Source organism: Sander vitreus, chromosome 5, assembly GCF_031162955.1.
Source record: "Sander vitreus isolate 19-12246 chromosome 5, sanVit1, whole genome shotgun sequence".
Classification (NCBI taxonomy): Eukaryota; Metazoa; Chordata; class Actinopteri; order Perciformes; family Percidae; genus Sander; species Sander vitreus.
Genome location: NC_135859.1, coordinates 6,361,919 through 6,379,448, shown reverse-complemented (window position 1 = coordinate 6,379,448; position 17,530 = coordinate 6,361,919). Strand labels below are relative to the sequence as shown.

The 17,530-nt window shown below is 42.1% G+C and overlaps 2 protein-coding genes across 2 annotated transcripts in view; one reads left to right on the top strand and one right to left on the bottom strand.

The window, feature by feature from the left end:
- LOC144517524 (leucine-rich repeat transmembrane neuronal protein 4) overlaps window positions 1-4,476 on the bottom strand; it is a 60,098-nt gene extending 55,622 nt beyond the window's left edge. The window contains exons 1-2 of the mRNA XM_078249610.1: window positions 4,473-4,476; window positions 2,449-3,989 (exon numbers count right to left, since the gene is read on the bottom strand). Of these exons, the coding sequence (XP_078105736.1) occupies window positions 2,449-3,989; window positions 4,473-4,476 (1,545 nt within the window). The remainder of the gene's footprint in view (window positions 1-2,448; window positions 3,990-4,472) is intronic.
- A 9,142-nt stretch (window positions 4,477-13,618) lies between these two features.
- LOC144517964 (leucine-rich repeat transmembrane neuronal protein 4-like) lies at window positions 13,619-17,236 on the top strand. Its single transcript, XM_078250270.1, has 2 exons — window positions 13,619-13,777; window positions 14,160-17,236. Exons 1-2 carry the CDS (start codon window positions 13,774-13,776, stop codon window positions 15,776-15,778), a joined length of 1,623 nt encoding a protein of 540 aa, XP_078106396.1. The 5' UTR covers window positions 13,619-13,773; the 3' UTR covers window positions 15,779-17,236.
- The last annotated feature ends 294 nt before the right edge of the window (window positions 17,237-17,530 follow it).

The window sequence follows — 17,530 nt, the reverse complement described above, 5'->3', positions numbered from 1 at the left end:
GGGTGGACGTCAACCACTGCAGCTGCTCTGTGAGCACAGAAGTGGATGGCATTCAAGGGATATATATATATATATATATATATATAGATATATTTATTTATAAGCAGGAAGACCGTGGAACCTCACAGTTCAAAGTGTTCAAGTTCAAAGTGTTCATGGAAATTCACACTACTTGCCGAGTTCAGTTTGCAATGTCGAAGCCAACCTGCTGAGCTGCGCTGGAGGAAATCTATAGAAACAAATTGACTTACACGTCTGTTGGTCTGGGCATATGCAGAAGATAACAGGCTTCAATTACGAAGCTCTTTTTCCTGATTGAAAATGCAGCTAATAGCTTAAGTGCTCGCCTATCTGGGATAGCTAAAATAATGTGCAGGGGGATCACTGGGTTGGGGGCAATGACAATATGCTTCTGACTGTTGGGGGTTTGAACCCTGGAGCAGCCTTTTCCAGATATGTCTCAGTCACTTTCATCTTTCTTGATACTCTCCACTGTGTGCCATTCAGTAACACTGAAAAGCCTTCTTATATATCAGGAGAAATTGTGCTGCATTGCCTGTATTGTAATGCTAATAGCCCTAGACACTATCACTGCACATCATGGGATTCTTGTACTGCGACCTACACTGACTTCTGATGCAATTGACATGGTCAATAAACATGATACTTCATTAGATTAAATAATGGAGCTGTTTGAAACCGTTTAAGATGCACCATTCTAACTTGCATAAAGATCTGGTAGTTTGGAAAGTCCCCTGCTGTACTATGTGTTCTTACATTGCAGTGCTTGGCACAAAATGTAATACACACACATTAAGGGAAAAAAATCCCATTACATTTTGAACAACTAAGGCTGCTCCCTTGAGCTGTAGAGGGCGAGGAATAACAAAGCAGAGGGAAGTCTCGGCTCCTTACCTCTGATGGGCTATTAGTTATTCTAGCTAGCAGAAGCCCCATTAGGTCTGCCATTTAATGTTCCCATGCCACATTCTCACATGAAGGCCACAAGATTGATGAGGCGACCATCTCACCTCAAGCTTCTTTCGTGTTTGAGAAATGCTCTGCCACAGATAATCTGACAAAGCGCTGATTTAGCTACCTGTGTACCTCGTACTATATGACATTACTGAAAACAATGAAACGTATTTGTTCCGGCCTCTCCTGTGACTTCAGAAAAAAGGAACACGACAAGAATGTAAGTGGTGCAACAGTACTGGACAATCTACTGAGTTAAAACATGGACAGAGATGATGTATAGGCTCCATGTGGAATATAGGAAATGAGCTGTGCGGGAGTGTGAGATAAAACTTTGTTTCTGGAATGTGCTGACAGATACAACGGAGAAGAAAGATGCCTCCTGTACTTTACAGCGTGTCTGGTGAGGTAGACAAAAGGTGCAGCTAAGATTCCAGTGACACAATGTCAACATGTCCTGTTAATCACACTTAGCTATACTGCTAAAACTAGAAAGATGCTGGACAAAGGAAGACGGATGCATATGCATTAAGGGGAAAAGACTACACAGACAGAAAAGTGCCTAATTAAGCATAAGCAAATTGATTAGTCTTTCTGTCAAGGCTTTCTGTCTCAATCCCTCTGTGCCGTATACAGAGTCAGCCATGTGAAGGAGTCTGGCTGAGAATTTCAATTGAAACTTTTTGGACAAAAGTTAACCGAATAGTTTCTTTATCTTTCTGAGATTAAACGAAAGCAGCATCATTAAATGTGTTACTGCAGTGCAGTTTGGCTGCAGGCCTTTATAGTTGTTGCCCAGCCTGCGGTGACTGTTTGAACTTTGTAAATTAAACTCCTGAGTAAAATCTTAAGTACATGATTGCTCCTGGCGGAGAAGGAAAATGGGATGTATGATCAGCTGGTATGATTGTAAATGTTAACATTAATACAGCAACAAAAAAAACAACTCACATGACTGGTGTGTTTGCTACTACAGCTGTTGTAGTTGTAGTTGTAGTGTGTAGCAAACACACAGGAAAGGAGAGGACCACCTGCACAGTGACTTGATCTAATCATTTCTTATCATTCCATTCTGGACAGCAAGCCATTTTGTGAATAAATAATAGGCTGGCTGATAATACGTAGATTCATCAATGAGCTCTTTTATGTCAGGAATGAAAGATGAACCTACTTTGTGCATAATGCATCTTACTGTACATTCTCCAGGGAGAGGAGCTGCCGCTGCAGTTTCAGCTAATCATAAATCATATTTTAGCAATAAAACTGTGATTCAGAACAACAGCTGGGTAATCATATGGAACTGAGCAAACCCAGTGTATTGTACAACAAGTCACCATGCACTGACCTTTGCTTCCTTATCCCAAAACAGACAAGAGCAGAGGAGGAAGGGAGTACTTTTCTCTGCAAATTGTTAGAAAATTTACCTCTCATGCCTCGCAGTGGAAATGGATTTTTGGAGGGCAACGGTCATACCTCGCATTCCCTGGAGCCTGAGATGGTGTATGTGTAAGGTCCTGTCCCATTAACCAGCACATCCATAGTCTCTGAGTGTGAAGGCTTGTAGTCCACATAGTACTCTTGCAGTGGTGAGTTAAGGGAGCGCTCGGTCTCCCGGGCCTTTTTCTGCCGCTTTTTAACCACCGAGCGCTGCTGAAGCTGTTTGATGCTGCTGGGATAGCGCCTCCATGAGACATAGGTTACCAGCAGAATTATAGCTACAGATAAGAGGAGGGCCACACTACCAGCTATTATCTTGTGGAAGGACACATACTCAGTGTCTGGCAAAGGGATGGTGGGGGAGGCCTCGGAAGGAGACGGGGAGGCTGTCCTGTTCCAGATCAGCTTCTTATCCACCACAGACTGTGTGGGGAGAGGCAGCAGCTCAGGTCGAAAAGCAGAAGTGAGGGGCGATGGTGTTGAGGAAACAGGGGACGGGGTCGCTGTACAGATGTTATAAGCCTCCACCACATCGGTCACTTTCTCTCCTTGTGCCTCCTTGGGGCCGGCACAAATCATAGTGGTCTCCTTGTTACCTTTGAAGGCCTTGAGCCAGGCCAGCAGGGGACATATGTTGGGATTACAGTGCCACAAATTACCAGCCAGACTTATGGTGGTGAGGGAGATCCAGGCTTCCACTGCCTGCTGAGACACATTGGTCAGCTTGTTGGAGTCAAGGTTAAGAGTCTGCAGGTTAGGGAGGCATTGAAATGTACTCGGGTCCAACACTTGGAGCTCATTCCCTGAGAGGTCTAGCTTTTGCAAGGAGGTCCACATCCAGGGGAGGCCCTGGGTTAGCAGTTTGATACGGTTCCATTGCAAATAGAGCGCCCGCAGGTTAGTCAGGCGGGGGAAATGAGCAAAGTTGATCTTGGAGAACTGGTTGTGCTCCAGATGAAGCTCGATGAGCTTAAGGAGTCCTGCAAAGGCGTTGCGCGTGAGGCTCCGTAGCCTGTTGTAGCCAATATCTAGAAACTCCAGGTTGCGACAGTCGAGGAAAACTCGCATCGGGACAGTTTTTAAGGAGTTTGACCTCAAGTGTAAACTGAGTAGTTTCCGTAAACCCACGAACTGATTAGGCTGGAGAACCTGCAGTTTATTGTAGGAAAGGTCTAGGTTGCGTAAATTCGGAACGTCGTGAAATGAGTTGTTTTTTAGCAGTGTGATCTTATTTGAGCTGAGGATCAGTTCTTTGAGCCTCCGTATCCCGTGGAAAGCCTGGCCGTCCACATCATTGATGTAATTGTGGTCGAGGTAGAGCCAAACCAGTTGACTCAGGCCTGCAAACTGGTGAGCTCGGAGGTTCACCAGGCTGTTGTAACGCAGGGAGAGGCCCTGTGTGCCTACAGACACATTGCTTGGCACGTCACGGAAGGCATTGGATTCGCAGTATATTATTTTCCCATCACATCTACAGCTCTGGGGGCAGGGACGCTCACGAATGCCGCTTGGAGCAGCAAGCAGCCAGGCGGGCACCACCGCTGTGAATACAAGCCATCTGAAAAGCACGAGAAGACCTGCAGACAAACAGAAAAGTGATAGACATGTACAAATCAGGACCAATATACACAGTCTAGAAGATAATAACACAGAATGAAATATTAAATGGAATTGAATCAGGAAATTGAAACATTAATTTGTAACCCATAGAGTGTTCTGAGTCATTTGTTAACAGAGGGGGTTATTTGCAGCCTACTTCATTTGCATCCCTGTGTCCATGGCAGATCTAGACACACACTTATTCATTACCACAGTCAAAGTCACGTTCTTGAGACATTGGAAAGGAGATTGATAACCAACATGCATCAGGCATAGTCCGTCAAATAGTTGCTGAGAGAAAAACCTCCATCAGATACCCCCAGTCTGCAGTCATCACTCATAAACCGCAGGGGGCACAAACAGCAGCAACATTAGCTTTAAGTGAATTGTATTTAGGAAAACGACTGAAGACTTTCTGCTGAAATGCAGACCATAACTACCTTGCGGAACAGTGTACATACCCATATTTGCGCGGTGTCGGCTCCTCCTCATGGTTAGGGCTCTCTGTTGCATGCGTCCCAGGTCCACATGTTAGACGCACTCGGCGTTTTGTCCAAATAGTTGGACACGCACCCAGGACGCCTGTCTGTACGGAAAAAATATACGCACTTTGTGCCGCAGCCAGGTCCGCTTTGCGCACAGCCGCACACCTGTCGGAGATGTGAGCCGCTCCAAAAGGTGCGCATCAACCTCTGCCTGATAGTTTCCCACGTTAACGCACAACATCAGCTTGATAATGCATATTTATTTCAGGCTGCCACCTTACACAGCCCTTGAATGGACGCACTCAAGCTTGTAGCCTGGTGAGAATGACACTAGTGTTGAGCGCGTGCTTTGGGGAGGCTAAAAGACACATTTAAAACACCGAGTCGCCAATTGTTCAATCTAGGTGAAGTGGCAGAAAAGACACCGGAAACCGAGCAAGTGAAGACATTTGAGAGGAATAAACTGAGGTCCAAACCCGACAAGTTGGATGTATCCAGATTCAGATGTGGACAGCGGAGGGAAAAGGCGCCGTCTGCTGTGGATTAGACTGACCGTGGCATCAAGAATAAATCAGTTGTATAGCAACAGGAATGATGTTGGTGGAGGGTTATACTGTGCTCAATGGTGCTCGTTTCAGGACTTGAGATGCCCTCTCCTGGTCGCTGAGTGACTTTCCGCAGCCCACACCAGAGTAGACATCATTGTCCTCATGATGAGAGCCTGCATATCAATTAACCCTTGTGTTGTCCTCGGGTTAGTTTTTTATATCAGAAATATGGGCTTTTTACAACCAAATTGCCCAAAAATAACTTGGATGCATGCATGTACGTTGTATGGAACCAATACAACATTCTTCGCAGGTAAAATTAACGATTACTTCCATTTAATTGTGGTTGTTTTATTCAATTTCATAGCATTTAGAAAACAATGTTTACAGTAAATGGTTTTAATACAGTATCCTGACTAAACTTTGACATAAACCAGTCTGTGATTCACTCAACATCCTCTGATCTTAACTATTAGTCAAAATAATTCATAATTTCTGCTTTTTGTTAACTAAAAAAATAGGTTTAATGTCATTTAAATTAGGTTTAATGACCATGAATAAAAAAATGTTTTAAAAATGCGTAGAAAAAATTGACAAAAACGTTTTAAAAAGTGTCAAAAGCATAAAAACGTCGAGAAAAGCGCCAAAAACTGTTCATTTTCGAATTTTGACCCGGAAGGACAACAAGTTCATGGTCAACGAGAAGACAACACAAGGGTTAAAGGTGCAGTTAGTGATTCTGTGCAAAGATAGTTGATATTTGAACTCAACTGCCAAACAAATACAAACCCCCCCTTCATAAGCTCCACCCCCCAGATTTATGGACAGAGAACTACTGGCCGGCACATTCAAATGCTGCCTCCCCCCTAGTCTATATCCTTCGCGTTCCACGAAATTTCGCCCGATGCATGTATTTTCCATTTCCGTTTCTTATTGTTAACTGCTCCTCAGATCTCTGCCTGTTAAATTGACATAGCTAGCTAGACTATGTGTCCAATATGTCTTTATACTATTGGGTAGTTTAATCTGTAAGAATGCATCATATTTTAGAAGTTGATTATATGTTTTGTAAAATCTTAATGTCAAATGCATGCAGATGACTAAAAATCTAAATGTTGTGGAACAGAAATACTGTAGCATAAAAGTAAAGTACAAGTACCTCAAAAAGGATTTTGCGTTACATTACTTTGAGTAAATGTAGCCTATTTAGTTATTTCCTTCATTGTAATTAAGTTGAATTAAGCATCCGTTTGCTGTTGTGTTGCAACCTGTCTATAGTTGAATGCATTATTTGCTATTTGATATCATACATGTACCTGACACTGTATTAGCCTAGGCTATTTATGATTACATTGCCTGTCTGCAAAGTCTGCAAGAGTTGTAGCTACTTGTGAGCCCCTCACTAACTTCAAAGGCCCCCCAGTGGCTTTACTGGACTCTGGATCTGAGGAGCTATTGGTAAACTGTCATGTGTTAATATGAGTCTTAGTGCTTCATAGGCAGGTGGTGGTCCTATAATAAAAAGATCAGAGTTTGTATGCCATAAAACACAGTAACAAGCAAGAACAATAATGTACATTGTCTTCTGCAGCTATGTAGAATCCACATGTTGGCCATTTCCAATAAAATCTACATATTGATTTCTTTATATTTTCTGACTAAGCACAGTGCTTGAAATTTAACCAGAAATGCTAAAACAGTATTAAAAATCTTCACTGGTGTAGATTCAGCAGACCAAGGAAAACAACAGATGGGTTGCAAAGTGTGTATACATTTATCTGGTTTTCAATGTCATTTTTTAATCCATGCCAAGACAAAAAAAAGTTAGGAAAGTTCAGTGGGTATTTTTTCCTTATTGTTGCGTATTGATGCTGAAATTCGTCATGCGTAAGCAAAGGGTGCTGTCAAGGCATCATAATGGGACTTTGAGTCGGGGTCAAAGTCATCACTTCTAATGGGTCCCTCTGCCCTGGTACTTAATGAGTAGCGTAGGCTCATTACCAGTGATGGACATTAATGAACTCAAATGGCAGATAGTTTGTGAAATCGATGGAAACAAACATAAAACTGACGCATCTAGCACTTCAGCAGCGGTCACTGATTGAATTTCCATTGTTGGATCAATTAGTGAAACGGAGTTGAAGGACAGGACATGAACCTACACACACACACACACACACACACACACACACACACACACACACACACACAAAAAAGGTGACTGGAAGAATGACAAATATACCCAATTCACTGTGCACCGGTTTGACTGTAACATAATATCCTTTAGTGTTCTCGCATAGATGTGGTCTGACGATGCTTTCAAACTAAGAATGGATGACATTAACCAAGTTTCATCAACCTTTGTGTGTGACTAAATATGGTACAAAAATATGGTACACAAGATTCATTTCAAACCAAGTTGGTTATAATTTATATACTGTATATACTGTACAAGTCTGTTCTGTCCATCATGAGTGTGATTGTCTCTATTGTCTTTATCCACAAGTCAAAGCACTGGTCATTTTGATCTGTAAATTATGTTACAGTAATGATATTTGGAAATGAATAATAGCCTGTGATTCCTATGTGGGAAAAACTATCTGCAGTTGTAATCCCACTCTTAAAAAGCACAGCACGTCGCTGCTGTGCAATCCTCCCATAATAAGTTTAGTTTGTGTTGTGGAACAAATCTGAAATGACCCGCTTTCACATTTCATCTGGCTTTTTTGGGGGGTACATTGCTATGACTGGCATATGCGAGCAATGCAGAAATGTATGGATCAATAATTAAGTTTCACAGTGCGTTTGTAGTCAACTTTCAACATTGGAAGGAATATCGCAATTGTTAACTCTACTAAGGTAAAAGTTCCCTTGCTTTTGATCTGATTTACAGAATTGACTGCTTGTCAAAACATTCTTCAAATAAAATGGCTTGTGTGTTTTAGATTTAATGAATCGCTGACTCCTTGGTGATCATCTGTAGTTCTTTATAATGCTCCCACAGCCGTCATCAAGTTAAAAATGAACCCCTCAAGAGAACAGAATGGTGCTCTCTTGACATGAAAAGCTTGGAAACCCAAGCCATAAACAGCAAAGGTATAGTGCCACCATATGCACTCACCTCACTTTGCAAATAACTCGGCAACCAAATTGCTTCCTATGAAACTTTAATGACTGTCTGTGACCGACTGAGCCCTGAATAATAGAGCAAGAGAAGGACCTACTTTTTTGCAGCATAATGAATCCCACTGAAACAGTGTAGAAATGTAGAAATAGTAAAAAAACAATTTGAACAAAGAGAGACTTAAAACAGTGTTGAAACAGGTATTTACCGGGAACCTGACTCCTAAATGTGTAACTTCAATTACCCAGCAAATTATGCATAGGCCTACAAAATATTCTAACAGCAGGTAAATATTTCGGAGACAGAGGGCTCGTCCCAAAACATCTGGCACTTTTTACCCTGCTGCTTCTAAGACTCAAATGAGGGGAACTGCATACACTTAACTTATTTTTCTCTTTTGACATATGCGGCTGCCTGTTGACTTTGCTCTGATTATAGGCTATGTATCAAGCGATTTCCTCACAATTAATCCTCAGCTTATCACAATTCATTGATGGGGTCAAAGTTCTTAAAGTTGTGCCTCTGCTGGACGATACTCAGAGCGCTGAGGGGATTCCCGACGTTTTCTGATGATTGCAAGCGAAAACGTTGTTCGTCTGACATGAATTCATATTCTGTTTCATTTCACAAACTATTTTGTTAGTATGTGGGCCAAACATCCCATCTCTTTAGACCAATTCACATACTGAATCACCAGCAGCAGAAGTGCTTCACCATATTCATAAAGTAAATCAAAGAGAAACCTTCATATGGTAGTCTACCTTTTGAAATATCGCTCTCATGCATAAGAAAACACACTTCTGCGGGGACGCCGGTGAGGATCAGCTGGTAATGCATTATAGAGATGATGATAATGGGCTTCTCCATTTAAATCCTGCATCAAACAACCACTTGATAGTTCCTTGCAAAATAAGTATTTCCCTGCATCACAACTGGAAAAAAAGGTTCTTCCTCTGTTTATTTCATTTTTCATTTGTATATTTCCTTATGAATAATGCATCGCGATGGCATTGCACTGCACACATGAGACCATGGGGCAAAGAGGTTGTTTTTATAAAAAAAAGTGTTCGGTGTTAATGTGCCTATAATAACGGTTCTAAAATACAAGTTAAGGTTGCAACAGGTAACATTTTTACATGACATACATTATTTAGAACCAATTCAATAAATAAATCATATAAAACACAATCACACTCAGAAGCCTTAATACTATTTGTGTTCAAACAGGAAATGTGAGAAAGCAAATTCAGCCAATTAGAAAACGTCACTCTGTCCTGTGAATCATATCTAAGCCTGGGGACGATAGAGTCTCAGCTTTTTAATTTACAAATGACTTTATCTAAATAACAAGGTGATGTTCAAAAACATCAAGTCTAGTAGTCAACTCTTTCCTTCTATGAATCATTACATATGTTATTGTGACACTATTATCATTATAGGTCAATATAATTTCATAAAAACATCCCTCCTCCCTTCCCAATGAAAAATGTATCACATAGGAACCACAACATCTTTTTTTTTTCATAATTTATGTGCAATGATGCATCTTACTGTAACTAAATAACTCCATAATGAAGGTCATTTTTCCACCTGAATGTTTAGTTCCTTCTTTCATTTTATTGTTGATTGTAGTCAGAATGCTGTATGGCTGTAGCCTGGTCCTACCAGACTCTCGTACATTTCATTTGTACAGAGAGTCTGGCCTCTCTTCATTGACAAGTGTTAACTTCCTTGAAGGCGGGTACTCTGTTGAAGTTTAAAACTATTGGATCTGGCCAGAGCCACTCTGGATCTGCCACAACCAATCGCTAACGTTTGGTCGTGACGTATGTCATGCGCATGTGCAACAAGAGGGGAGACCGACAACAACTATCGGCTTATATTTAGCATTAGCATCGCTAGCGTTAGCCTTAGCCAACTCCTTCACCACTAACAGAGCGAGCTGGAAAATCAAACTTTTCCCGAACCCCGTGGGGAGAGGAGGGCCACAACATCATGGCCACCAACAAAACTCAGCAAAGATTGTTCTTGTTCGGGCTTTAACTTCTGGATATTCGGCAGCGTTGCTGCCACAACGGACTGAATGGCTTCGCTCGCATCTTTCTAGCACACGTCCTCAACGTCATCGTTCTCAGCCACTCCCTCTGTTTGCTGATTGGACCTACAAATATTTGACTGGAGAAAACCCAAGAATATACCGCAAACCCAGACGGAGTACTGAAGGGAAATGAAAATTGAGCGGAAGTAAGTAGGAGGGCGGAGCCAGGCTAGTATGGCTATGCCTACCTCATTTGGACTTTATGTGCAACTAGAACTTTAATGAAGCACCTGAGTTTGAGTGACCGAGAGCTGTGTGTTTGCATGAGCGACAGGATGTTCTGAAAACCCTCCACACATTATCAGTCTTATAATGGGTTCTTAAGCACTCATTCAATTCAGTGCACCTTGTCCTATAGTAGTAAAACATCATCAAAAAAAAATCAGCCATAACCTGCAATATATTTAGAATACAAATACCTCTCAAAACAGATGTCAAATACCAGAAAAAATCACAGTCACAAGTCCACAAATTGCATTCTCTTGTTTTCCTGCTCTGTACTCATGGCTTTTAACATGGACGACAACAACAGTGATTGGATGGCAAATTTACCATGAAGATCTCTTGTTGCACTGATTTACTGAGATGTCTGTACCATGAGATATTCAATGGGAAAGGGTTTTTGTGGATAACTGTTATGCGATCCACCCATCTCAAGACAAAGGCCACGGACTTGTATCAATTAAGATCAGCTTCCAGATTAGGTATTTCAAACAGTGGAAAAAAGAAAATTCTGCGAAACAATGTAAAATATGATAAAGTGCCCTTTAGGTTGCCCTTCCAGTGGAGAAAACGCAATGTAGGGCCCCCTAGGATGCTGTTCACAACAAAGTGCACTTATGGTGCCCTTTTAGTGGGGCAATTGCAATACAGGGCCCTCTAGAGTTCCCTCCTGGTGGGGATTATGCAATGCAGGGCCCTCTATGGTGCCTTTCTAGTGGAGAAAATGTCATCCATGGCCCTCTAGGGTGCCCTTCTAGTGGGGAAAAACAATGCAGGGCCTTAGGGTGCCGTTCCAGTGGAGAAAACCCAATGAAGTGCCCTTTAGGGTGACCTTATAGTTGAGAAAATTTGATGCAGGTCCCTCTATGGTGCTGTTTCAGTGGAGAAAACGCGATGAAGTGCCATATAGGCTGCTTAGATGCTAGAAGACCTTCTGCGCGCTGGTGTTCCACCACATGCAGTTGGTGCTCTTTTTACTTTTTTTGCCCCTGGCCCTCAGACAGTGTCCACCACTGATTTCAAATATCATGAAACGCCATTTTAAAAGTACAGGTGATATTCTGCTGTTTGCAGATGGGTAACATGGCTGCAGCTTTTGGTTAGACAAATAATTGCTGGAAAATACATGTCAGTAAGAAGAGGGAAAGGTCAGTGAAAGATGAATAAGCGGATAAACAAATCTTTCTCTCCGTCTGTTTGTATTTTACATTAACAGGGACAAGAATCTGCAGATACAAAACAGTGTGTAGTGCATATGTACAGCATAGCAGGCCTTGAACAAGTCAGCTTACATATACATATAGGCCTACATATGTGTCTACATTAACATAATTTAAGATGGACTCTACTTTCACATGTGTCTTCTGTAATTGGCAGAAGATAGTAGTTATCATTGATCTGAGGGTGATTACATTTTCAAATGTCAAGATCTGGCTGGTGTGCACACATGGTCATTTCTTGTATTTTCATATACAAGATCACATTAACTCATTGTGTAGTTGGTACAGCACATCCTGCACTGAATACAGCTTTCACAGTGTTCTTTGTCGATGTTTTCCCACACATTTCTTGAATGACGTGTAATCTCCCAAGACTGAAGAGCAGATTTTGTTGACTTTCAGTTGTCAAACAAACACAAAACAAATGCTACTATAAGTCTGTGAGGTATTATCTTAACAGAATAGCTCATTTTCACACATCCTAGGTTCACCCCTGCTGTGGTGTTCATGGAGCATATTTCAGAAAGACATTTCTTTTTAACACAATCCACAGGCATTAGAAGAAATCCTGTCGGACCAAGACTATTACCACGCTCCTAGCCAGATATTGATATGAATTCATTAGCTAATTTCTTTAAAGCGCAAGTGATCCGGGTGCTGAACTCATGTATTTGTAGATTAATGTCAACAGCTCTGAAAACATGACATTTCTTTTTGCTTGCACAAGGGGTTGCTGTTACCACACATTAGGACTCAGACTCTCCAACGCTGAGCAGTCAAGAATGGTGTTTTCCACACTGCTGTGTCCGGTGTGCTGAATATCTGTGTGAAGCATCCTGAGCAGAGTATAAAAAACAAGAATGAAATAAACACAGAATACCAGGTTACCCTTTTCTCTCCTAATTACAGCATGTTTTCCTCGTTCCTCTCATGTCTGTTGACTGCCCGACTTCCTAATGTAAGGGCCATTCATTTGAATACCAATAATCCTACTGTCGCCACTTCTTCAGCAGCATCTCTAGACACCAAGAAGTGCTAACTGTTTATCTCCAGTACTTTCCCCCCTGCTGCCTGAGAGTGGATGGATGGATGCTGCATATCAACATCACACTTGAGCTGTTAACATAATTATGATTTTAACAAGCTACAGATAGAGTCCAGAAATCCTGATTAACCAACTTCCTGTCATTTCCTGTCATTTTGTTTTGGATTAATGATTATAAGAATGAATGACTGATGGATGTGGATCATGCAACCTTCTTATTTTGATCAGGGAAATATTACAGAATGTCAGTTTCTAGGTCATCATCATGGTCAGCAGTGTGTATTATTACATTGTGTATGATGCCATCTTTATACTGTGGATCCTAATGTCACCCCACATTTTAGATACATTCAGAAAATATACACCAAATTTCATAGCAAATGTATTTTAAGCAAAGTAAACATATCTTATTATGGTATTAATACTTTATACATATTTATTTAACCTATAACACAACATAACACATAGACAGTTAATGACAAAAAAGATATTAATGAATGAATGAAATAATGGCTTAACATACATGGTTGGGATACATAGTATGTTAAAGGGTTATATGTGCTAACGACGCCTACGCCTCTGACAGGGTAGAAAGAGACAGAGAGACGGAGAAGAGGGGAGAGAGAGAGAGAGAGAGAGAGAGAGAGAGAGAGAGAGAGAGAGAGAGACTGCATGGAGTGAAGGATCAGTCTATCGGCGCTCAAATGGGTTATTGCGCACACGGCAGGCTGAACTATAGCGGCGACTCCAACTACGACCCAAGTGTGAGGGCGTCTTGTTTCCGCGCGGCAGACCCACACACACACACACACACACACACACTCGGGGGGGTGGGGGGTGGGGGGCATGCACCGCTGCAGAAAACTTGCGTATATTTGATTTTAGGTTGTCTAAATTGAAGACATAAGTGATGCTCGGTATGTGGATCGACTCTGAGGCTGCATGAACTGCGATTTTTGCCATCTGAGAGCCGTTTAATGAGCTCTTTATTCCGGGAGGATACTCCTTCTCTCAGTAACGATGGGTAAGTCATGTGCTCTTCCCAATTTACTGACACAGTTTCTCCCCGTAGCCAAGGTGACAGCTGTGAGCAGTTTAGACTGACAGATGTATTAGTTCCTAAACTGAATACCTTATATCTAAAGAGTGAAGAAGTCTTCTATCTATTCAAGCTTTCATTTAATTTTCCTTTTTTTTTTTCCTGCGTTTGAGAATATTTCCTCTTTTTAATTCTTCATGAAGGTCTGGTGTTTCAGACATCAGATCTCAAGCTGCTCCTTGCCACATGATCTCCTGATTGAAGAATTCATTGCTCCCATTTTATTATGTAAATGTCTTTGAGCAAACACATTTTCTGAAACCAAGTCATTCCTTTGATTGCCTGTGCCCCACTCTACCCCCAACAGGTTCTGTGATGTTGGACAGGAGGTTATCATGTCTTCTTCTGCAGGCAGCTGTTCTGCTGCTGCTCAGCAAGGGGGAGAGGATGTGCCCTGCGAGTTGTCGCTGCGAAGGAAAGATTGTTTATTGCGAGTCGGGCATCTTCCAAGCCATCCCAGAAAACATCACCACGGGGTGCCAAGGACTGTCTCTACGCTACAACAGCCTGCTGGTTCTGTTGCCGTACCAGTTCGCTCACCTTAATCAGCTTATCTGGCTTTATTTGGACCACAACTCCATCAGAGATATAGATGCTTTAGCCTTTCATGGTGTGCGCAGGCTCAAAGAACTCATCCTCAGCTCCAACAAAATAACTCATCTGCACAACAACACATTCAGCGCTATACCAAACCTGCGGAATCTGGATTTATCCTACAATCAGCTGCAGTCTCTGCAGCCAGGGCATTTTTATGGTCTGCGCAAGCTACAAAATCTCCATCTTCGATCTAATGGCCTGAAACAGATCATCATCCGTACGTTTCTGGAATGCCGCAGCCTGGAGTTTCTGGACTTGGGTTACAATCGCTTGCGGAGCCTCACCCGCACAACCTTCTTAGGGCTGTTCAAGTTGAAAGAACTTCATTTGGAGCATAATCAATTTTCCAGGATTAATTTCTTCATTTTCCCGCGCCTTACAAACCTCCAGGCTCTTTATTTGCAATGGAACCGCATACGATCCATCAATCAAGGCGTGCCTTGGACCTGGCACAAACTACAGAAATTGGACCTGTCAGGGAATGAAATCCAGATCTTGGACCCGGCAGTTTTCCAGTGTATGCCGAACTTACAAATACTCAACCTCGAATCGAACAAGCTCAGTAGCGTGCCTGTGAAAGCCGTGGCAGCGTGGACCTCGCTAACCACCGTCAGCCTGGCAGGTAACGCCTGGGACTGCAGCCCCAGCATCTGCCCGCTTATGGGATGGCTCCGAGGCTTCAGAGACTCCAAAGACATCAGCATGATATGCAGCAGCCCAAAGTCTGTGCAGGGCGAACGAGTCGTGGATGTGGTGAAGAATCACTCGACGTGTGTGGACGTGTCAAATGATTTCTCAACCACCGCTCTCATCGTTCTGACTTCCACCCAAGTTGTGAACATCACAACCTTCCTCTCTCCCTCTGGTGTTACACACCCTGGGACTGAGTCACCTGTACAGAGGGTAACCCCTTGGCCTGTCCGTCCTAGTGGGACAAACAGGAAGACAACAGGGCCCACAAACATGAGCTCCACATCGCCCATCTCCCCTGAACCCCCTACATCGTTTATCCCAGAGCTACAGTTTGAACATATGGCTTTCCATAAAATCATTGCAGGCAGCGTAGCCCTGTTCCTGTCAGTGGCATTGATCCTCTTGGTTATTTATGTGTCCTGGAGGCGCTACCCCAACACCATGAGGCAGCTGCAGCAGCACTCAGTCAACCATAAGCGCAGGAAAAAAGCCCGCAAGCAGGAGCAGGACCTTAACTCTCAGTTGCAAGAGTACTACCTGAGCTACCATTCAAACTCCGAGACAATGGACTCTTTGGTGAACGAGACAAGGCCGTGCACGTGCACCATTTCAGGATCCATCGAATGTGAGGTCTGAGGTGGCAATTCCACCTTACGGGACTCAAAGTGCAATTGCTTAGCAGAGGTAAATGGTTTTTCCACAAGATGAAGTGAGAATGAGAGATGATAGATTCTGCCGCACTGAAGGAAATACTTGGGGGCATAGTACAATACCACGATGCGCACAGAGACAAAGACTGCAACGGAGAGATATATTTGGAGCTAATTAGCACTCTGACAGACACCAGAACAGTGGCGGGGTCAGCCAGGTTAGCTGTGTACGATCTAAAGTAACGCCTGGGCCTCTGCTGCAGCAGACATCCGCCTTGTAGAGAGACTGACCTTATTCTTAGTCAAACTATTTCGCCATAGAACATTCAAACCAACAAAGCCACTTTTTACTTGCTAGTTTTGATTTTTCTTATGTAGCTTGCAAAACATTTGGGATGTATGTGTGCATTTCGGAGTGTATGTGTGTGTTCATATGGAGATGATCTGACTGATGTCTCCTGGTTTACTGACTTGTGGTTGAAAGAGGTACAGTGTTGCACCTTATTCTCACAAAATACTAGGGATGTAACGATGCATCCTGAACCGGTAACAAATCAATATATAAATGTGTAATGATTACAACCGGTTGAGATAAAAAAAAATACAGCCTAGGGCGAAATCTACTCTTGACTTCACTTGTTTGACTTCAGACTTCACTGTCTTCTTAGTTTATTTATTTGAAGAGATTTGTCTTTCTATTTATTTAGTCATTTTGATATTAGATTTAATTTTTTAGAACAAACGTCTAGTTTTTTTTTTATTTGAGATAAAATACAATTTCAGTTTTGCACTTTTGATAAGAGTACACATCTGTTGTTTTGCACAGTTTGTATAAATATAGGAATGTTTTCCAGCTCATTCTGTTAAAAAAAAAAAAGTGGGAAAATCGTATCGTGAACTTTAAATCGTGATCGTATCGAAACGTGAGTTGAGTGTATCGTTACATCCCTACAATATACTATGTGTCCAATTAAACTGTTCTCCATTTGATGGTGCACAAACTAGAAGTAGCACGACCAAACAAAGTAGGGGGGGGGGCAATCGTCCTGAGATCTTTTGCATGAATTAATTCTCCTTCCTCAAGATGCTCCTCTCTCTTATTACATGATCAGTTCTAATTAATGTTAAAGTTGCATTTGGGTCCATTGTGGTACACGCCAATCAAACTAACTATATTTAGGTCTAATCTCAGGACTGATGTTTACCAAGCTGTAAAAATCTGTCGGCTCCAGTGAAGGCCTTGGTGTGTCAAAAGTAACGGTGTTCATTTTCATAAAGATTTTTGTATCGGTTATTCCTATCATTATGATTATTCATTGTTTGTGTAAAGACATAACAATATGGGTATTAGGCATTCTATGTGATGATGACTGTATAATTAAAAGAAACACTTGACAATTGATAAAACATTGTGGTTGATGAGAATATCGACAGAGTGGTGCAATCCCTTCTCTAAATCCATGCATTGTGCTCTTGATGTTATACAACTCATTGGATTTGCTGTGGCATGCGAGGGGAGCTGACATATTTTCCATCATGTTCTATCTTGTTTTCTGGCTCTCTTCTCTTCTCTCCTATCCTTGCACTCCAGTATTGACAACAGTATTGATTGTATCCGGGTAACACACCTCAAACTCAGGGTATAGGGGGCTGAGCTGTTTTTTCTCGTATACAGGTTTGCTTTTAGTGCAAGTGGTGCCCAAGAAGACAATGCCTTTTTTTTTTGCTTGTACATGCG